This window comes from Mesocricetus auratus, unplaced genomic scaffold (assembly GCF_017639785.1).
Source record: "Mesocricetus auratus isolate SY011 unplaced genomic scaffold, BCM_Maur_2.0 Super-Scaffold_100007, whole genome shotgun sequence".
Classification (NCBI taxonomy): domain Eukaryota; kingdom Metazoa; phylum Chordata; class Mammalia; order Rodentia; family Cricetidae; genus Mesocricetus; species Mesocricetus auratus.
Genome location: NW_024429191.1, coordinates 30,964,096 through 30,986,585, shown reverse-complemented (window position 1 = coordinate 30,986,585; position 22,490 = coordinate 30,964,096). Strand labels below are relative to the sequence as shown.

Genomic DNA, 22,490 nt, shown 5'->3' with positions numbered 1-22,490 from the left:
AATTAGAATTTTTGTTTGTTCCTATTTTATGTGTATGAATGGATGTCTGTGTACCACATGAGTGCAGTGCCCACAGAGGTCAGAAGAGAGTTGGATCCTGTGGGACTGGAGTTACAGACGGTTGTGAGCCTCCAAGTGGGTGTTAGGAACCAAACCTAGGTCCTCTGTAAGAGCGGCAAGAGCTATTGATCACTGAACCGTCTCTCCAGGCTCCACCCTATTTGTTTTGTTTGTTTTTTTGTTTTCTGAGACAGAGTTTCTCTGTGCAGCCTCAGCTGTCCTGGAACTCACTATGTAGACCAGACTGACCTTGAACTTACAGAGATTGCCTGCTTCTACTTCCTGAGTATTGGGATTAAAGCAGTGTGCCACCATGCCTGGCTATCAGCCCCTTGTTTTCATTAACTAACTAACTAATTAATTTATTTATTTATCTATGTGTGTATGTACTTATTTATTTATGTAGTGGTGCTGGGGCTTGAACTCATGGCTTCATGGATGTTAGGCAAGCGCTCTATTGCTGAGCTCCAGCCCTTATGAGGCCAACTCTGTGCTCATGTGTCAGGAGCTTTGTGTGACATGTCCAAGATGTTTCTCCTACTAGGGACCCAGCAGTAAAGATTCATCCACACACATTGAATAACACCTGGGAAGATGCTCACTGATGTCTACATAGTAACTCATAGACACAGACACACACAGACACACATAGACACATAGACACAGACACACAAATACACATAGACACAGACATACACAGACACATACACACACATAGACACACAGGCAAAAAGGCAGACAGACAGACAGACAGACAGACAGACACACACACACACACACACACACACACACACACCACCCAGTATAGCATTGACATAGAAATAAAAGGCTCAGAGACCTTCTCTCCATCGATTCCTGGGGCACCAGGCAATCCAAGTTCACCCTAGAAAGGAACAAATGACAAAAGGAATTATGCCTTCCTCAGCAGTCAGTGGGTTAGTGACCCAAGGTAAGAACAGACCCTGTGGTTGGGTCCCTGAAGACACACTTCCCAGATGGTGCCCATTGTCTCTCTTTGTGTATTCAGCCCGAAGGACAGTTGGAGCTGGTGGCTGTCCCTGCTGGCTGGGGTGCCTAAGATTAGGTTTGCAGGGTTTAGTGACTTGTTCTAGGTCATGGAGTCCAGGGGTGCTGGTGTCAGAACCAGCTCCTGCCCACCCTGGGTTCTTTGTCCTCAGACAAGGAGTAGTGAACAGGTACAAGCCACAGAAGGGTTGGTACATCTGTGGGCCACGTAGTCCCAAGAGGTCCATTCTTCAGTTTCAGGCTCTCTCTTCAAGAACTAGGGTCTAAAGAAGGTGCAGGAGCCCTTTCTCTAAGCCCCATAAGTATGCCAGGAGGAAATTAGGGGTATACATAGCAGGGAGGAGAGGAGAAGTGGGATCCAGAGATGAATACTTGGGGGTCCCATGAATGCAGCTACACCAACCTTGGCTCCAGGGATCCCTGGTGGCCCCGGAGCTCCTTGTGGCCCAGGAGGACCCTGTATGTAAAAGATCAAGCCAGCTATGGTTATACAAGACACTCCACTGCCCACCAAGCCTCACCACCTCAGGTCAGGTCCCCAGCAGCGTGCTTCCCGCCCAGTCAAATTAGCTCTTACAGCATGCAGCTTGCTTTAGCTTTCAAGTCTACTGAGGGGCCAGTAAGAGGGTACTGGCCATTGGAGGAGATACTAGTATCCACAACTGGAGGTCCCTCTGTTTTCAGAGAAATTCTCCTCAAACATGACTTTCTTTTTAACACTCTCCTGCTTAAGATTTGGCACTGGCCACCCTTGTCCCTCAAAAGAAGCTTAAGTCTATTTCTAGCATTCAAGACAGGCCAAGCATGCAACCCAAACAACGACCTGCTCTGCTGGTCCTGGGACCTCACTGACTGTCTGGATCTGTTGTCTGCTTTCTCAGAAATTCCCCAGTGACACAGTAAAGGATGTGTCCACACTATCTCAAGCACTGACATCATTCTAGCCTCTTGTACCAACACACTGAGACGGCCAACTCATGCCCTCACCCAGAGGCCACACCTTGCCCAGCTCCTCTGACCCTGTTTCAAGTTATCTCTTCCCAGCCGTCCCCCTTTTTGTTGATGTCCCTACTCTGATGGCTCTGGGTTTATTCTCCACCCTTCCCACCCTCTTTAGGTTCAGGATCAGCATCCATGTCCCCAGTGAGCTCCCTACTTCAAGCTCTCCCTATGCTCACACACTTACACAACGCCACCTGGCCACCCCAGTACACTGGTAGTTTGACATCTTACACTTAATAACCAACTGCAACTCCCATTGACCATGACATTGAGTCCTCCTCCCACTCTGGTACCCACATCTGCCTCCTGGCTCTCTGTTTCCCATAAACCTGGGATATACCATGCACCTCAGGCCCATACCACACCACACCACACCACACCACACCACACCACACCACACCACACCACACCACGCAGACCAGTGTGGGTCATAGTTATCATCAACTTGTACTTCCCAGAGGCCTGTGGGAGGTAACTGGAATTGATGCTGAAGCTGGGTTGAGCACTAATGTCCACTTTAGTTTCTGATGACTACCTCACCCCATCCCATCCCTCCCTGAACGCAAGAGCAGTTGGCACCCATCTCTTTTTGAATTGGTGCTCAGAGACCATGTGGGTCCCGAGGCTCCTTGGTCAGGCTTGTTCTATTTGTCCCTTATAGTAATTATGAGGAATTCTAGCTCTCCTGAAATGCCCAGAGGCACAGTTGGGTTTGGGGAGAGTGCTTTCCTTTTTTGCCTGGCTTGTGGGAAGCTCAGGGCTCTCTGATTCACATTCACAGAAAGTCTCTCAGCACTGTGTGGATCTCCACACAGGACCAATTTCCACATTAGGTACCTGATGAAACCCAGATCTCCGTGCTAAACTGTCTTTGGTCCCATAGGTAAGACATAGTGAGCCATTGTTCCCTCAGAAATGGACATAAAGGGTGCATCCAGGGCCCACCAGGAATACTCTTACCTTCAGGGCATCCAATATTCTGCCATCATAGTCGATTACCACCGTGTCACCTTGTTCTCCCTTGAGGCCTGGGGGACCCTGAGGCAGGAGAGGAAGAGCTGCATCATGGGTAACATACCAGCTATCTCCATCACATCCAGAGATGAACCCAAGAGTTTGCCACCCACCCAGGCTACAGGCATGCTCGTGCGCCGCGGTCATCATAGCATGCTGTCTGTTCATTAAAGGCCACATGAGGGAAGTGACAGGGAGCCTGGGGCCAACTGAGGAAAGAACAGGCTGCCACTTGGCCCGAGAGGTTGCCTATGATTTGCCTTCATGTGGGTATTCAAATCCAATGAGGTCCAGTTCTCAGAGAAAACAGAGAGCCCAATACTGCTTATTTTATTTTTTAGGGACAGGGTCTCACTGTGTAGCCCTATCTATGTTGGAACTTGCTATGTAGACCCTGCTGGCCTCTAACTCAGATCTAACTGCTATTGGCTCTCAAGTGCTGGGATAAAACACACGCACCACTATGCCCAGCTTACGTGCATTCGAGTGTGTGTGTGTGTGTGTGTGTGTGTGTGTGTGTGTGTGTGTGATAGGATCTCTAGGCCAGGTTGGTCTCAAACTTTGTATATAACTTAGGATGGCCTTGAACTTCTGATTTTTCAGCCTCCACCTTCCAAGTGCTGAGACTTCAGGTGACAGGTGTGCACTACCATGCCTGGTTTATGCAGTGTCGGAGATTAAACCTAAAGCTTTGAGCCAGGGCTTCATGTATACTAGGGAAGCACTCTAGGGTCTGAACTGTATCTGCACCCTAGAAAGCCTCATTTTGGTGGGGAGTTCTTGAGACTTTTAAAGGTGTCCAAATAAAACAACCCAACTGCCCCAAATCTCTTCTAAGACACTGTGTTGACCAAATGAGGCTGGTTCCACCGTAGTGAATTAGTGAGCTCAATTAAATCCAGAGCTCACTGATACGGCTAGTCTTGCAGGCCAGCTTGATCTGGGGATCCCTATCTCCACCTTCCATGGAATTATGTGTTGGTCACCTCACCCACCCACTTGATTGTCATGCTCGCTTGCTAAGTGCTTTAGCTGAGCCATTTCCCCGGCTCCCACGGGACAGGGGGTATAATGACCTGGGAAAACATAGCCAAGGATGGAATGCGATAGTCAGCATCAAGACATGTCCACACAAGGCAAGATAGCTATCTAGGGAATGCAAGGGGCATGAGGAGGGAGAGGGCCCCTCAGTCTTCCTGGCTTCCATTCTGATCTGTCCCTGGCTGACACCTGGGAGTTTTCATTCTAACAGACAAGATCATCTGCAAAAAGAGCTGGACTCTTTCTGAGAAGCATCCCAGACTGGATGACTAAAAGTTTCAAATGAACTATGCCTCAAGTCCAACCTCCTTGTGGCATATGTATAAAGGAGTCCTTTGATCTATGCTTTCTAACTCCCTTTTCCAGCTGCAAGCTTTCAGTGTATAAAAAGAAAAGGTCTCTTCAAGGACAGAATTTTGTGGGCAAGGAAACAAAATATCCCAGCATATGGGTTTCCTAATGTCTAAGCTTGGTCCTAGATTAAGTAGCTTTAAAATCCCAGATCACATATATAGCTGAACCACTTAGGTACATTCTTCTCTAAATGGCTTCACTCAGTTCTCTTCAAGTACATAGCTTTCTGCTTCATAAACAAACTCACTAACTCTGCTTTCCTCTTGGGGCTGGAGAGATGGCTCAGTGGTTAAGAGTGCATACTGCTCTTGTAGAAGACCTGAGTTTGGTTTCCTGCACGCCCATAAGGCAGCTCACAACCACCTGTAACTCCAGCTCCAAGGGATCTGATGCCCTCTTCTGGCCTCTGCAGGCACTGCACTAACATGTACAACCCCCAAAGGTACATGTATTATATACATAATTAAAAAAATAACATCTGTATGTCAGGAACCAGGGTGTACTTGAGTAGAGTCCCTCAGGCTCTGAGTAGGACTCTTTAGGCTAGACTGCTGGCAGCATTGAGTTACATTTTCAGATGCTGGTGACACATATGAGTTGGTTACAAATGATCTGGGACTAGGGGCTAGAGAGATGGTTCAGCAGTTAAGAGCACTTGCTGTTCTTGCAGAAGGCTTGGAAAAGCAAGACCACCCCAAAGCAGGTAATGTCATGCCTAATGATAAACTGAAGACTAATGTTTGAATATGGGAACAAGATTCTAGAAGAGTATATAGTTACCTGGAAAGGGAGAGAGCTCTTACTTAACAGCAAGTGGGATTCTTCCCTTTATAATCCATATTTTCATTTTCACTGTAGGCATGTGTTATGAAAAATTTTACAATCACTAAAAATTTTAAGAAACAAGATGCCCCTAGGCCTTGTTGCTTCACCAATCCTTTGGAACCCCTGTTGGGGACAAAGGGCTTCTGAAGCTACTGGGACCCTGGATTCTCACCGGTGTGACCAGAAGGGATGCTGCTTACCCGGGGTCCTGGGGATCCATCTGCACCTGGGTGGCCGGGCTCCCCCTGTGGAGACACATAGAAGCTTGCTGGTGCGTGAGATTCTTATGCCCTATCTTACCTCTGGTCCCCTCTTCCCCAAAGAGTCCAGGTCAATACACTGGGACCTCACAGCCGGTGTATAAGAACAGCCTTCTGCACTGAGTAGTAGTGGAGATTCTGAGGCCCAGGAGCCCAAGACTACATGATAGCTGACCCCAGAGCTGAGCCTAAGTGAGGTCTTGCTGCTGGCTCTGAGCTATGGGCCACCATTCCTCAGACCACTGCTTGTGAGTCACAGGGGACTCCTGGCCCAGGACCTCTGGAACTTTTAAAAGTACAAATTAAGGGGGTAAGATCACATCGTCCCCTGGTGACTGGGTGACAGTATCAGTGGGGTCTTCAGTACTGGGCAGAGCATTGTGATATCACCTTCAGTCCTGGGGCACCGTCCACTCCATTCTCTCCTTGGGGGCCCATATCCCCTGGCTCACCCTGAAATGGAGAAATTATCAGTGAAAGCAAGCAGAAGTGCTAACCCGGAGGCACGGGGGCCTTGTGCTTAGACCTCCTGGTGAGGGTGGCCCTCCTGGGTTGGGGGATAGAGATAAAGTCTCTCTCTAGCCCCAGGGATTTTGGACCATAACCATCCCCTTCTGGTCTGGGTCTTGGCACAAACCTGGGGCAGCTCAAGAGACTGTGTGTGTGTGTGTGTGTGTGTGTGTGTGTGTGTGTGTGTGTGTATGTGCAGGTGCACATGTGTGCACACATATGTGTGGATGTTGGGACCTCTGGGTGCCATTCCTTAAGCACCACCCAGAGTTTCTTTGTTTTTGTTTTTGAGACAGGATATGTCTCCCTGGCCTGGAAATCGCTACATAGGTAAACCTGGCAGCCACTAAACCCCAGGGAGCTGTGGGCCCACCTCCTCACTGCTGAGGAGCTACCATGCTTGCTCTCTTAAATAAATAAACTTTTATTTTTTTATTTTTATTTTTTTTTTTTGGTTTTTCGAGACAGGGTTTCTCTGTGGCTTTGGAGGCTGTCCTGGAACTCGCTTGGTAGTCCAGGCTGGTCTCGAACTCACAGAGATCCGCCTGCCTTTGCCACCCGAGTGCTGGGATTAAAGGCGTGCGCCACCAACGTAAATTTAGCTTTTGAGTCAGCTCTGGCTTCCTAGAACTCACAGAGATCCGCCTGCTTCTCTTGGAGTGCTGGGGATCATTCATGTATTCATGTCCTCGTGCTTGCAAGGCAGGTGTTTTACTGACATCCATTTCTTCAGCGTCTTGTTTTTTTTTTTTTTTTTTTTTTTGAGTCAGAGTCTCACTTTGCAGCCTAGGCTAGCCTCAAACTCAGATCCTCCTGTCTCAGGCTCTGAGTGCTGACATTATGGGTGTATACCACCATGCTTGGTCCAAGGGACATTTTGGAGTAAGGCTGGCTAGGGCATGGTGGCTGTGACAGAGTTTGGGGACCAAGGTGTGAAGATAACATCCTATTCCTAGCTTGGCACTAGGCAGGGGGTGGAGGAAGTAAGGTGGGAACCAAGAGGACTTAGGGGAGACAGATGGCCTGGGTGAGACACAAGCTGCTGCCAGGGTGTCTGGGGCCCACTGCTTCCTCCCTCTGGCCTGTCCTGGGCATTGGCCCACAGCCCCAGGATGTGAAAGGGCCAGGATAGGGGCATACCGTAGACGGTAACTTTGGAGGGTGGAGGAAGAGGGTCTATACTTACCTTGGGCCCTGGGGGTCCAGGGAGTCCTGGCTGGCTGGGCATCCCATCATCTCCCTGAGAAGATAACAGCTGAGACTGAAGCCATCACAGGTAGACATGTTGGCCACATTTTGAGTGGTCCAGCTGGTCCCTACTTGCTCTAGACTCACTGCACACTTGTTTGGTCCAGGCACTAGTGGCAGGTACTCCCCGAACTTAACCCTCTAAGGCAGAGTCTGAGTCAGAACCATCTCAATTCCTACAAGCAGCCTAGAACCAGCTTCAGGAGGCTTCTGAGACACAGGATGGACAAGTGAATGGGAGTAAATTCGCTGATTCAGCAAACAGCTGGTGAGCATCCTTAGGGACCAGAGCCTGAACAGACACAAGGGCAAAAACCAGAAGGCTTTGTGCCTAGAAGTGCTCAAGGGCTGGGAGGAGACGGGGGGGGGGGGGGCACCTGGGGCAGCCTTCTGGAGCATGGGGCAGTGTATCTTGAAGCTTGTTTAATCTCAGATGGTTGTGAAGCTTTCGGGTTCACTTGTTTCTGCCTCCAAATGCTGACGTTACAGACACACAGCCATGCCTGGCTTTTCCTTTGGGTGCTGGGGATTCGAACTCAAGTCCTTATGCTTAAAGAGCAATCACTTTTACCCACTGGACCATCTCCCCAATCCCTAGCAAAGGGGATTTTTTATTTTGGCTTTTTGAGACAGGGTTTCTCTGTGTAGCACCGGCTGTCCTGGAACTCACTCTGTAGATCAGGCTGGTATAGAACTCACAGAGATCCAGTTGCCTCTGCCTCCGAGTGCTGGGATTAAAGGCATTCGCCACCACTGCCTAGTCATCAAAAGGGATTTTTAAGACAGTGAAATTATTGTTAGCTATGTTACTGGAGGGCACAAGTTATTATGCATTTGTCCCGCATTAGGCACCCTCCTGTGAACTGTGGACTTTGGGGACAATGTGTCATTGTGATTTCAATTGTGACACATGTACTGCTCTGACAGGGGATGCTGACAATAAGGGAAGCCCCAAAAACTATACACATGAGAGGCAGAGGTGGTGGGGTGTGAGGCTGCTGTGTGGGGGTGGGCTGGGCCAGTGTGTGCAGGGTGTGTGTGTGTGTGCGCGTGCACCATACAAGAAAGCTCTGTATCTTCCCCTCAATTTTGCTTCGAACCTAAAATTACGTAGAAAATAAAGTTGTTTGTTTGTTTTTTAAAAACAGTATGAGGCAGTGGTGGCACATACCTTTAATCCCAGCTGCCAGATCTCTGAGTTCAAGGCCAGCCTGGTCTACAGAGTGAGTTCCAGGATATCCAGGGCTACACAGAGAAATCCTGTCTCAAAACACCACCACCACCAAAACAAACAAACCAACCAACCAACCCAAAGAAACACACAACCATACAAACCCCTCAAGACCCCCAAAACAACAACAAACCCAAATAGCCAAGATGTCTTATGAATGAACCCTCACAGTCTGATGTGAAGTCAAGGTAGGAAAGGTCTGCCATGCCCCCATTTAACAGGTGAGTAAACTGAGATCTAACATACAGTAACCTGTCTCTCATTTGAACTGGGTCTCCTGATCTCACTGCCTCAGTTTCACTGGGGAAGTTGGGAGAAGAGGTTGGGAAGTGGGGCCAACCAACAGAGTACGCACCTTGGGTCCTGGAGGTCCCTTGGGGCCCTGGAACAAGAGAAGAGAGGTGTTAGACAGGTGTGTGTGTGAAGGTAGGAAGGTCAGGGTTCAAGGTCATCTTTGGCTACATAGTGAATTTGGGGCCAGTCTGGGATACATGAGACCTTGTCTCAAGAAACCCAAATCAGGGCTGGTGAGATGACTCAACCAGTAAAGGAACTTGCTGCCCAACCTTACGATCTTAGTTTAATCCCTGGGATCCACATAGGAGGAGAGAATCAATGTCTCCAAGTTGTTCTCTGACCTCTATGCTGGTGGTGTGGTGTGTGTGTGCCCATACACATATACAGGCACACACACACACACACACACACACACACACACACACACACACACACACACATACACACACACCATAAAAATAAAGAACTCAAGCCCCAAATAAAAGAAAGGAAAACAAAAACAAGACCCAAAACTAATGAAAAGAAAGCCCAGGGAGCTGGAGAGACGGCTCAGTGGTTAAGAGCACTGGCTGTTTTTCCAGAGGTCCCAGGTTCAATTCCCAGCACCCACGTGGTGCTTCACAATTGTCTGTAACTCCAGTTTCAGGGGAATCTGACATCATCACACAGACAAAACAACAACACACAGAAAACAAACAAACAACAATATCTCCCAAGCCCCCAAAACAGTGCAAAGGGATTTGAAGCCTTCTTCAGGGTTCCAAGGGAACTAGGTACCCATGTGGTACACAAATTTATATGCAGGCTAAAGATTTATATACACAAAACAATAAAATGATAATAAATTAAATAAAAAGAAAAACCCAAACCTAAGCAACAAACCCCCCCAAAAGAAAACAAAAGAAAAAAGGAACAAAATTCTAACGTATCTAAAAACTTAGATACTGTGCTAAATGTGGGAAAAAAGTCATTCTGAAAGTTATATATGAGTCTTGGAGAGATGGCTCAGTGGTTAAGAACACTGAGCATTCCTAGTACTCCTGGGTCTGTCTTGCCATTTTCCTTTTATCAAGGGTGACACCACATCCCAGAGGAAGAGGCAGGCATGGCTAGGAGCAGGGATGCTCAGTCAAATTCTAGGACAGACTTCTTGTGCCTTGACAGTGGCTGTGTCAGGGCTCGAAAGGTGGAAAGTGAACTGCAGACTCTCGCCCAGGAAGGTTCTAGAACTCTGTTCAGGCATTGACTGCCCATCCACATCCCCATTGTGGGCAGAGGGATAGGCACACAAGCATCCACACCTACATAATCCTGGTGTGGTTATGTGATGGTGTGAGGGTTTATCTCGTCACCTTGATTCAGAATCAAATCACCATGGAGACACACCTCCAGGTATGTCTGTGAGGGCGTTTCCAGAAGGTTCAACTGAAGAGGGACGGTCCACTAAAAGGGACAACACTGCCCTGTGGACTGGGGTCCTGAGCTGGATAAATGGAGGTGACCCATTCATAACTCTCTGCTTCCTGGATGTAGACACACTGTGACGCATGCCTCAGCCACCTCCTGCCACCACACCGTCCCCACCATGATGGACCAGCTGCCTCATGCTCTGGCCACCACACCGTCCCCACCGTGGACTGCACCCTTAGACTATGAGCAGAAATCAGTCTTTCTCACTTTAAGTCTCCTTTGCCATGTGCTTTGTCACAGCAATGAAGAAAGTAGCTTTTAGAGTGGGAAAGAGGCTTCCACCTCTGGGAGACACACCCCTGTACTCCAGCCTTGTAAACAGCCGGACACTCACCATCATGCCATCTTGTCCAGGCTCTCCTTTGGGACCCTAGGGAGGTATGTGAAAATATCAGTGAGTGACCCAAGGATGTCACATTAACTGAGCCTGAACATCATGCCAGGACATGAGCCCTTAGAGCAAGGGTTCTAAGTAGAGCACCCAAATTCACCTTTCAACCCTGAGACTTGGTTGTTATTGTTCCCACTTCACAGATGGGAAGGTTGAGGCTTTGGGAGTTATGCACCCAATGTGACAATGGATGGATGAGCCAGTTGAGAGGACCTGCCCAATAGGAGCCCCTGGTGGCAGTCTAGTAGAGGTTCTGCACTGGAGGGAAGGACCAATTAGAGTCTCTGGGCTAGGATGAGAGAACTATTTTCTGTGGACTGGCCTCTCATGACCTTGGGGAGAAACTGAGGCACACTGGTTAGTATTGAGGGAGAGGGGATAGGGAGAGGAATAGGGGTTGGTGGAGAATTGCAGATAAAGGGCTCACCTGTGGGTATCTGGGTCAGAGCTGGGGTGAGGATTTAGACTGAGCTTGCAACTCAAGGTTGGGTCCACTGGTCTTTTAGGGTTAGACTTGGGCATGGGGTCAGGCTTAGGGGTAGAGTCTGGATAACTGTCTGAGCTGGAGCACGGGACAGGATTTGAGGTCAAGGTCCTGATTAGGGCTAGGAAGCAGCTCTGTGTCAGACTGAAGGGTTGGTTGGCATAAGGGTCTGAGATGGGCTGTGGGTGGGCTTGGGGTTAGAGTTGGGTCTAGGTTGAGTGTGTGCATTGGGTAATGGTTGGTGTTGGGCCTACTAAGAATAAAGCTGGTTTGGAGTCGGCTCTGGGGATCAGGGTTCAGAGTGTGCGCCAACATAGGACCAGTCCTTGGAGGCCTCAGTTCCATGTCTTCTCTTACCGCTGGGCCTTGAGCTCCTCTGGGGCCATCCTTCCCAGTGTCACCAGGAGGGCCCCGGGCTCCAGGTGGTCCAGGGGGCCCAGGTGGTCCTGCAGCTCCATCTTGCCCTTGGGCTCCCTGAAAGACATATGGCTGGACTTGACCCCGAGGGTGAGGGGGTCTAGCTTCCAGAAAGAGGCTTTTTCAGATGGGCAACCCCATGCCTTCCTTTTCCACAGCCCTTAAGGCAGCCACAAGGCTTTGATATTGGGCTCTGGTTGCTTCTTGGTAGCTGCAGGAGGGGACCTTTGTGGAACAGACCCAATAGGACCTTGCTGCCACCTTCTCTACATCTGAAGCCTGGATCTGTTGTCAGGAGCGGAAATGACATGTGCTGGGTGGGTAAGACAGAGTGTCTCTGACAAGAACATCCCTGTTGGTCCTCTCTTGTTGCATTAAAAGTGGCAGGCATGCATGAGTGGGCGTTTATTTTATGCTCACACACAACTGCAGGTGGATATTTGCAGTGGTTTTCTTTGTAAGTGCCCAAAATGGAAGCTCTCAAAATATCCTCCCACAGGCAAGAGGCTGAGCCATGTGTCATATTATGCCATGTCATTCATCCAGCAGTAAACAAAAAAGGAACAGGCAAAGTCCAGCACTTGGGAGGTTGAGACAGGAGGATCACTGTAAACTTAAGGCCAGCCTGAATAACAAAATGGGTTCCAGAGTCAGACAGCGGTGGCACAGGCCTTTATCCCCAGCACTTGGGAGGCAGAGGCAGGTGGATCTCTGTGATTTCAAGGTCAACCTGGTATTTTATTTTTTATTTTACAAGACAGGGTTTCTCTGTGTAACAGCTCTGGCTGCCCTGGAACTCACTTTGTAGACCAGGCTGGCCTAAAACTCACAGAGATCCACCTGCCTCTGCCTCCCGAGTGCTGGGATTAAAGGTATGTGCCGAGCACCTGATATTCTTGAATGGAAAAGTTAAACAGGTGGAAATTAGTGGTTGCCAGAGGCTAGGGATGAGGGCAGGAAGTGATCCTATGTAGGAAAGGAGAGCATGAGGGATCTTTGTGTGGGTTTCACGAGTCCATATATGTTAACACTGCATAGAAGAAAAAAATACCTGCACACACACATGCACTCACACACACACACACACACATTCATACACACATTCACACAGACTCATACACATACACCCATGCATACACACAGTCAAGCACATATACTGACACGCACTCATTCACACAATCTCACACACTCATGTACCCCCAGTCAAGCACACACATTTACACACACTCATCTACACCGGTTCATACACTTGACTGTGCACACACAGTTAGACACATACACTCATACTCACACAGTCATGTTCAAGCACAGACACTCGTGTGCACACAAGTACGTGTAAACCGAGGAAATCTGAGTATGGCTGGTGGGTTAAATCACCATCAGCTTCCAGACTGACAGGCTGGACCACAGTGGTGCTCGACGTCACCTTAGGCACAACTGCATGAAAAGTACACAGGGAATTACTTACTATGCATGCAAGTGAATTTACAGTGATTGCAAAATAAAAAGACAATAATAACAGCAGGCAATGAAGAGCCACACAGTCTTAGGTCGCACAGAATCCCTGACTATCTAACTGGTGTTAGTACCAGGTCAGACCTCAGGCATGCCAAACCCCCACTTCATGGCCTGTGCTGCAAGAAACGAAGCACACAGTGTGACTGGCACAGGTCACGGCACAGTGTTTCCTGACTTCTGACAACAAAGAAAGGAAAAAGCCTTATGTGAGTCCAGCAAGCACTTCCTGGAGAGTGAAGATGGTCTAATGCAGCCTCCGTGAACAGCTGGCCAGGGCCAAGCTGTCTCCCCTCATGCAGATGAAGTGCCGGGGGTGGGGAAGGCAATCATTTATTTAGGGCTACTAAACTAAGAAAAACTGAGTCTTTTGTTACCAGGGCAACAGGGTTTCTTTGTATGGCCCTGGCTGTCCTGGAACTCACACAGATTCACCTACCCATGTCTCCCGACTGCTAGGATTAAAGGCATGCATTATCATGTCCAGTATTATTTTTAGGTTTTTTAAAAATTAATTTTCCTTTATTTAATATGTTTTTTCACTACATGTATGTCTATGCACCAGTGTGTCTGGTGTCCATGGAGGTCAGGAGACATCATTAGATTCTATGGAACTGGAGTTAAAGATGATTGTGAGCTGCCACGTGGGTGCTGGGAATCGAACCTGGGTCCTCTGGAAGAGCAGTCAGTGCTCTTCATCTATCAGCCAACTTTCCAGCTTCTATTTTTAGTTTTTTTTCCCAGTGTGTGTGTGTGTGTGTGCGCGCGCGCGCGCGCGCGCGCATGCGCACGCGCGTGTATACACGCACACATGGACGCACATATGTGTGCAGGCATACGTGTGGAGGCTCGAGGTCCATGTCAGGATCATCCTTAGCAGCTCTTCCACTTTATTCGTTGGGCTGAGGTCTCTCACTCAGAGCCAGAGCTCAGTCCATGAGGCTAGTCTTGCTAGCCAGCTCGCTGTGGGGATCTTCTCTGCCTTCTGAAGCTGGAATTGCAGGCGGGCTGCCACACCCACTGGGCACTTTGTTTCAGTTCTAGGGATTTGGACCTCATGCCAGAGCTGCCACTGGTCTTTTTCAGATATTATTTTGAAGCTGCGTCTCCTCCCCCTCACCAGGAGAGAGCTCACCTCTTTAGCAAACTACAGGCCATACTCAATAAATAAATAAATAAATAAATAAATAAATAAATAAATAAATGCCTGGCAGCTCCCTAGGGCTTCCACTCAGATTTCCTGCTCAGTATGGCGTGGCCAGGGCCCTGATCAGAGAGTCTAGACCCAAAATTAGCATTGCCATTAGGTTGTCTGAAGTCAGTAACGATGAGAGGACATTCCTATTTCATTCAGCACTGAATCCAGAAGGATTCTACCCCTGCCCCTCCCCGTTCATTTGCTCATAGCTCCGAGGCTCCAGACTGGGTACTCCTGGCTTGGACTTGATTTACCAAGATAGAAAGAAGTTTTGACTCCTGTACAGGCTTGTGTTTCTATTTTTTTTTAGACAAAGTCCCATTATGTAGAACTAGCCTTGGCTTGTTCAGAGCTTGCTATGTAGACCAGACTAGCCTTGAACTCACAGAGTACTGCCTGCTCTGCCGCCTGCTACTTGGAGTAAGGCGTGTGCCACTTTATTTTCTTCCCCTAACCGTTTCCCCCTCTCTTTCCAGGATTGGATGGCTGAGGTCTGGCCCTGAAAACACAGGATGAGTAGGGAGGGGTTGGGGAGCACAGCAAACCAGCAGGCCAGGCCCCCTCACTCCGCCAATCTACCTTGAGGACATGGAGATTGTACCCACGATGATCTCTACTTATAAAGCCTGCGTTGAGCCGTGGCAAACAGGCAGTGCAGTCAGAAAGTAGGAGAGGACTGCAAAAATCACAAGGCAAAGCCACCTGACGCAGCCCAGAGAAAGGCAGTTTGTGGCTGGGTGTGCCAAATTACCAACACCCACCTCTCCACTCCCGTAACAGAAGATCAGAACAGAACAGAACAGGACAGAACAGATCAGAACAGGACAGGACAGGACAGGACAGGACAGATCAGAACAGAACAGAACAGAACAGAACAGAACAGAACAGAACAGAACAGAACAGAACAGAACAGAACAGAACAGAACAGAACAGATCAGGACAGGACAGGACAGGACAGGACAGGACAGGACAGGACAGGACAGGACAGGACAGGACAGAACAGAACAGAACAGAACAGAACAGAACAGATCAGGACAGGACAGGACAGGACAGGACAGGACAGGACAGGACAGGACAGGACAGGACAGGACAGGACAGGACAGAACAGAACAGAACAGAACAGATCAGGACAGGACAGGACAGGATAGAACAGAACAGAACAGATCAGATCAGGACAGGACAGGACAGGACAGGACAGGACAGGACAGAACAGAACAGAACAGAACAGAACAGGGGTGGTGTGATGCTGGGACCATACTGGGTGAAGCTCCTAACAGGTGTGATAGCTGTTACTTCTGGCTTCTTAGAAAGCTGCTCCCAGAAGCATCTCTAAGAACCCACTGCCAAATTGGGAGGAAGCCCCAGGATGCATGGGAAGTCACACGTGTCTGCTTCCCAGATGAGTGGGAACAGACACATCAACAATAACCTTGTAAGGGGTGTCATCACCTGGGCCCCTAGAACACTCTGCCTTCAACCATAGGAGAGACCTTGGCTAACTCCGGGGACCATGACAGAGAAGGATGAATTGTCCTTTCAAGTCACAAAGCCCTTCTGTGGGGAGGGGAGTTAGGGATCAAGTGTCTGGAATACCATGACAGGAGGCAGGCTACCCCTGGGAAGGCAAGACACTTTGGGAGAAATGTTCTGTTTGGTGAACTTAGGACCAGATGGATCCTGGTTGTTGCAGGCGGGGCATTCCCACCGGGAAGATTAACTTTCACAAATCCCATCTGAAACCAGCATTTCCCCCAGCAGCCACAGAGTAAGGGAAATATCCTTTCTTTGACTTCAGAGACATCTCACCACCTCTGTGGCCTTGGTCCTGACCTCCGTCAATGGTCCAACAAGGGACTTCTCTGCCCATCGAAACTCAGCCTGCCGTATCCCCCTGCCTGCTCCAGCTCTTGTTATCACAATAAACACCCTGTGACTGTGGGACCCACCGTTGTCATTTTATAAAATCTGGGCTCTGAGCCTTGACGTTGCAGAGCTGGGTCTTGCTCGACCACCTGGACCACAAAGCCCGGCCTGTGTGCCTTGCCCTTTCTCCTCCCCTCTCTTCATCAGCCAGATGGTGTTCTCTGGGTCCAGGCAGCTCCCTTGTTCCCAACCCAGCCCCGCTCTAAGATGACAGACTGCTGATGTGAGTAAGAGGCCTTTGTGTAAGATGTTTTGGGGCCTGGAGCCTTTCACGTGACGCAGTCCTTCTCTGGGCAGCTAATGCCTACCTCTGAGTCTCTGCACTCAGGGTACTCTGCCCAGAACATTCTGGAAATGGTAGGGACAACTTTTCTAGGGCTACTCAAGTGCTCCTCTGACAAGACCCACTTTTAGGGACCTCCTAAGATTTAGCACTTATAGGTTCCTGGACCCAGGGGACACAGGTAGGCTGGAGGGGCACTTGTCTCCTGTCTCTATGCTGAGTGCTGCTGTCAGCTACTGACATTTATGGTCATAATGAATCTGGGTCTGAATCTCTGGGAAAAGTGACTTGTCAAAGTTGTGGGTCTGGGAGGTGACAGGGCTGACCTCAGGACCTTCACTCTTCCTGAGTGCCAGATGTCTTGTGACACGGTCAGCATCTGGTTGGGACTAGGGCTAACTCCACTGTCTGGTCACCATGGTGACGAGAATGACAATCGGGATGTCCACCAGATAACTGTCATTTGTGTGGGAGGCAACAGCCTCAGTTGGGACAGGATACCTGGGGGTTCCCACGGTGGGGGGGGGAAAGGGTTGTCTCACTCGAATTTTTCTGGGATAAGCTGTGGTGAGCTGGGACCCCCAAAGAAAAGCTAGAAATGCCTTATAATAATAATATTAAACAAACCATGTGTAGTGGGTGAGGGAGGTCGTGCTCCATTCTTACCCGCGGGCCGAAGTCTCCTGGGGCACCCTGGGAACCAAACACAGGGAAATCAATGGCCACTGATTACATTATTTTTCCACATTTCCTCTTGAACATTCTTTCTGTGCTTGGCATAAATTCTAAGGGAAAAAATAGGCAGGCCTTGTTTTGAATCTTCATTTCCAATGAGGACAGTGAGACTCAAGGAGGTTAAGTAATATGCCCATGGTCACATAGCCAGCATATTGAAGCCAGGCAGTTCCTCATCTGTGGCTGCACCTCAGACATTCAAGATCTCAGGCACAGTGTGGCCTGTGGGCAGCTGCTTCCACTGTGTCCTCTCGAAACTTTTGAATCCTGGACTAGGGAGAGACAATAAAGCCATGAGCGTTGAAATGGCTTATGCAGCCCCAGAGTAGTTTCTATGGCTTTGGTGGCATCAGTCAGAACCTGCCAAGAAGACAATCACAATACCTACCAGCTGCACCAGTGTCTCATCCGCCCTCCAACAAAGACCGTTCAGACCATGACCTCATGAGACCTCCCCATAGCTCTGTGAAGCTGCTTTAATACAGATGGACAAACTGAGGTCTTCACAGCTGGGCGACTTGCTGAGCCACCAGGTCCCGTGTCTTTGCATGGCGTTCTCAGCCCTGCTGGTAGCGAGGGGCACTGATTGGTTGTCCCCGAGTGGCCACATCACTAAGGCATAGCGGCACGCGGCTTCTAAGGGCCTCACTTAGATCTGCCACTCTGAGCTCTGCTCTGGCACCTCTTCCTCCAGATTCCACCATCATGTCCATGCAAATTTCTTCTGCTTCCTTCCAAGAAGCTTGGTTGGCCCTATGTCCTATGTTTAATGCCAAGTACTAAAGGGGCCATTGCCCAGAGCTGTCAGAGGTTTTTTTTTTTTTTGAGACAGGGTTTCTTTGTGAAATAGTCCTGACTGTCCTGGAACTCACTCTGTAGATCAGGCTGGCCTCAAACTCACAGAGATCCACCTGCCTCTGCCTCCCGAGTGCTGGGATTAAAGGTGTGCGTCACCACTGCCTGGCGGAGCTGTCAGATTTTATGTCCCTTCAAGGGCAGTGGCTCTTTGGAGTCTAGGCTGCATCTGTCTATTAGTGGATGGGCCATCTTTATATCCATCTGTTTGTTTACTCATCTAATTACTAACTTATTCATCTTTCTGCTCCTCTACCTACACATCCATCCACCCATCAGTCCATCCATCTACTTCATGAGCGGTTGCCTGAGATAGCTCTTTGCCATCTGTGCCCATCAAATGGTGTCTTCCCCACAGACACACCATCCACCATCATCGTTCATGCTCTAAGCTCTCTAGGCTCCAGTTCACTTCACAAACTGTCTTTGTTATGTTCTGCTGGGACACCAGAACCCAGATCCAATCCTCCCAGCATATGGTATATAAGCTTGTGACCCTTTTTGGAGACAGGCATTGTTTGCTCCACTCTACAGATGGGGAATTGGAGGCTTGGGGGTGGTGGGCTGACTTGCTCAGTTCTCCACTCTGGAACTGAGGTTTAGAGTTGGCTGCTGGCATCCTTCATCAGCACATAGTATCCGAACAGCATCCAACTGCACTTACCTTTTCCCCCTTGGGGCCCGGAAGTCCCTGGGTAAGGAAGACAGAGAAAGAACAGGCATGAGTGAGGTGAGCTAGGCTGCTCCACTCTGGCTGACTCACGGCTGCGAGGGCAGAGGGACGTGTGGGCATCTGAGTGGGACACTACACAGGCCTGTCAAGCTACCCTTTCTGTCTCTGGAAGCTCCACACCTGTCCTCAGCAAGATGGAGGTGAGGGTGTGGGGGTCAGCAGCAGGGGTCCACAGGCATCCTCTGAGTAGGAAAATGGTGCATACACTAGTTTTTCTGCCTAGAGGGCACACATATTCCATGCCTTGTCTCTACAGGGGAGGAGGCCATTGTCCAGAGTTTCCATCTAGTCTCCAGAACACTTTAAGAGCAGCCTTTATGAGCAGCAGCCCCTTGAATTTTAGGCTCCATCCATCTATTCTTCAATAGGTCACCCAGCCACCCCCCATTTATCCATACATGTATTCATTTACTTATCTCATCTACTCGCTCATTCATGCATGCATTCATCCATTTACCTACCCATCATCTACCTACCCGTTTATCTGTTCCATTCATCTGTCCACTCATCTATTAGTCTACCCATCTACCCATCCGCTCATTTATCCAGACATTCACTCATTTGCTTACCCATCCACCCACCCACCCATCCATCCATCCATCCATCCATCCATCCATCCATCCATCCATCCACTCATATATCCACCTACCTGCCTATCCATCTTCTCAACCCCATCCATGCACTCATTTATCCACTTATCTACCTGCCTATCCATCCTTTCAACCACCCATTCATCTGTCCACCCATCCATTAATCCATCCATCCGCCACCCACCTACCAGTACGCCTATTTGCCTGCCTGTTTGCCCACACCCTGTTATTTATTTAATTGTGCTTATATTTCCTTGTGAACCTTGTTCATCTGCTGAGGGTGCCTGTGGAATATGGGCTACTGAAGCAGGTACTGAGAACCTCTTAGCCTGTTACCCATGAGGGAAGTCTTGAGGATGCATTAGACCTTCTGTGTCTAGGGCCAGCTGGGATGGACTTGTAGACTTTGAGGGCTGACTAAATGCTAGGGATTGTGCTACCCGTGGTTCTCCGTAACTCCCTAACATCCCCTGGGAGAGGATGCTTAGAGGCAAGAAGGGGGAAGGGCATCTCCATGGTTGCTCAGACGGCAGATGGTGGAGATGGACTTGAACTCATACGACAAGTGGCTTTGTCTTGCTATACTATAGCTGCTGAACTAAATTCCCAATCCCTTCAGGTGTCCCATGGCCACTCCACCCCCATAGCGGCACAGCCGCAGTCCTACCCTAGGACCACCTAGTTCTGTTGTGGTGACTTACTGGCTTTCCGTCCAGACCCAGAGGTCCCTGGAACATGAGAGAGAGAAGGGGTTACACACAGGAACATTCCTTCCATGTCTTAGATCCCCAGTGCGTTACATAGTGACAAGAAAGCAAACCCTGTCCTGAGCCCTGAGGTCAGGGTACACGCCATGTGGCCAGGGTAGGGAATGGGGGAAGGGCCTTTTGTGTGTAGTCAGCCGCTCCCAACCCCTTCCTCTGATAACAGAAGCCCAGTTCTTCTCTCAAGCCCTCTCCCCATCATTAGGTGGGACTGGTGAGGGTGGGCAATGACCATGCTCTCTTGTCAAGGTGACAGGTGCAGGCCTGGAAGGCCAGCTGAGCCATGAGCATCATGCCTGGGGCTTCAAACAGTGCTCTTAAGGGGGAAACGGGGTTCTTTTCCTTCACCCACCATGTGGAGAGAGAGAGAGAGGGAGAGAGAGAGAGAGAGAGAGAGAGAGAGAGAGAGAGAGAGAGAGAGAGAGAACAGTGCTGAGGGCTCACAGCTGTATTGCTGCTGCTGTGGACCTGCACACATTTGTACACTTGGGTTTCCCTTAAACCAGCTTGACTTGAGTAGCTGTCACTTAGATTGGATGACTCTGGAAGACTAAGTATTCTGCTGTGGCATGTGACAGTAAGGGCATCAGGTTCCATTATAGATGGCTGGTGACCCACCATGTGGTTGCTGGGAATTGAACTCAGGACCTCTGGAAAAGCTGCCAGTGTTCTTAATGGCTGAACCATCTCTCCAGTCCATTTGTTTGTTTTGTTTTTTGAGACAGGGTTTCTTTGTGTAACAGCCCTGGATATCCTGCAACTGGCTCTGTAGACCAGGCCGGCCTCAAACTCAGAGGTCCGCCTGCCTCTGCCTCTGCTGCCATTAAAGGTGTGCACCACCACTCTCTCTAGCTTGGTTACTCCTCTTCCACGAAACCTTCCAGGTTTCTCGACATCCTAGAGTCAGGTCATCTGTCCCTGTTCATGACAATATAGTCTGATGGTTGCATGTGACACATGGTTAATGTGTGCTCTACACAAGTTCTACAACAGTCAAGAAGAAAGTTTCTTCCCCGACTCTCAAGCACATGAGTGAGGCCTGACATGGAACAGGGCATGCTTGGGTCAAACATTCCTCATCAGAAAACCCGAGCTCCAGGCTGTGACTGCAGCTCAGTTGGTAGATGTCTGCTTAGCATGCACAGAGTTCTGGGTTCAATCCCCAATATCACATAAAAATCAGGCAGCAAGTGGAGGCAGGAGGATCTGTAAGTTCAAGGTCATCTTCAACTTTATATTTCATTTGCATGTTATTCACATATCTTGAAGGTAATTTTGCATGATATTAATGATTCTGTCTGCTAAGCACAGTGTCATGCTGTAGAATTTTCCAGCTGGGCTTTTATGCTGACACTCAAAAAGTTTCTGACTTTGGAGCATTTTAGATTTGCAGATGAGGGATGTCAACCTGTCACACGAGGGAGGAAGGAGAAATGGGACAGAATAATAAATGAGCCCTGGCAGGGCACAGCCAAGAAGGGGCAAGTTCAGCTTTGGGTTGGGGGTAGAGGAAATGGTTAGGGAGAACTACTTGGGGAAATACTGCCTGGGGATTCGGATCTAGTTTGGATGTGGGGAATGTGAGGGAAGTTGGGCGGTGTGGCCAGAGAAGGGTTCAACTAAGGCTGAAACAGGGAGTGCTAGGGTCCTGAACTTTAGGACAGAGCTGACCCATGGCCATGACCTGCAGAGGTGGTTCTGGGATCATCTCTGACGAGACTGGGGTAAGAAAGATCTCCCCAGGCCTCTGAATTAATGCCCCTTCTGGGTGAGTGGGTGTGTCTCCAGGAGACTGCTGGGCGGAGGGTGGCTACTGGGAGTCGGTGGCTACTGAAGATTGGGGCTGAGAGATAGGTAGAGGAAGAGACATCCCACTTTGTAGTCAGATGGAACTGCCTGGCTTGATGACGTTCTTCTGATGTCCCCTCTGTCCTGCAGCAGGGTGGAAGTGGAAAGGGGAGGGCTGAGTTGCTCTGAGCCGTGAAACTTCCTAGTGTGGAAACTACTCATCTCTCCTCTACCTCTCTCAGACTGATGCCCCATGGTCCACTATCTGTAGACTTGTCCATGGAGAGATTCTGCAGTCCCGGGAGTTAACACTTAGTTTCACTCTGTGAAGTAGGTTTCTTTCTCATAAGGCTTGTCCAAATAATTTTCTAGTTGGTGGGTTTCCAGTTTCATGGGTGCCCCTGCCTCCCATCTCAGGGCCTGCCTGAGACAACACAGGTATGAGGCTATAGGGACTGTTTACAAAGTAGGAATTC

General features: G+C 49.3%; 1 protein-coding gene across 2 annotated transcripts in view; it reads right to left on the bottom strand.

The window, feature by feature from the left end:
• Col23a1 (collagen type XXIII alpha 1 chain) overlaps positions 1-22,490 on the bottom strand; it is a 276,998-nt gene that overhangs the window by 12,649 nt on the left and 241,859 nt on the right. For both annotated transcript variants that reach the window (XM_040748557.1, XM_040748558.1), the window contains exons 6-17: positions 20,164-20,190; positions 18,804-18,830; positions 17,216-17,242; positions 11,571-11,687; positions 10,673-10,708; positions 8,927-8,953; positions 7,279-7,332; positions 5,973-6,035; positions 5,523-5,567; positions 3,049-3,126; positions 1,490-1,543; positions 899-943 (exon numbers count right to left, since the gene is read on the bottom strand). In XM_040748557.1, the coding sequence (XP_040604491.1) occupies positions 899-943; positions 1,490-1,543; positions 3,049-3,126; positions 5,523-5,567; positions 5,973-6,035; positions 7,279-7,332; positions 8,927-8,953; positions 10,673-10,708; positions 11,571-11,687; positions 17,216-17,242; positions 18,804-18,830; positions 20,164-20,190 (600 nt within the window). The remainder of the gene's footprint in view (positions 1-898; positions 944-1,489; positions 1,544-3,048; positions 3,127-5,522; positions 5,568-5,972; positions 6,036-7,278; positions 7,333-8,926; positions 8,954-10,672; positions 10,709-11,570; positions 11,688-17,215; positions 17,243-18,803; positions 18,831-20,163; positions 20,191-22,490) is intronic.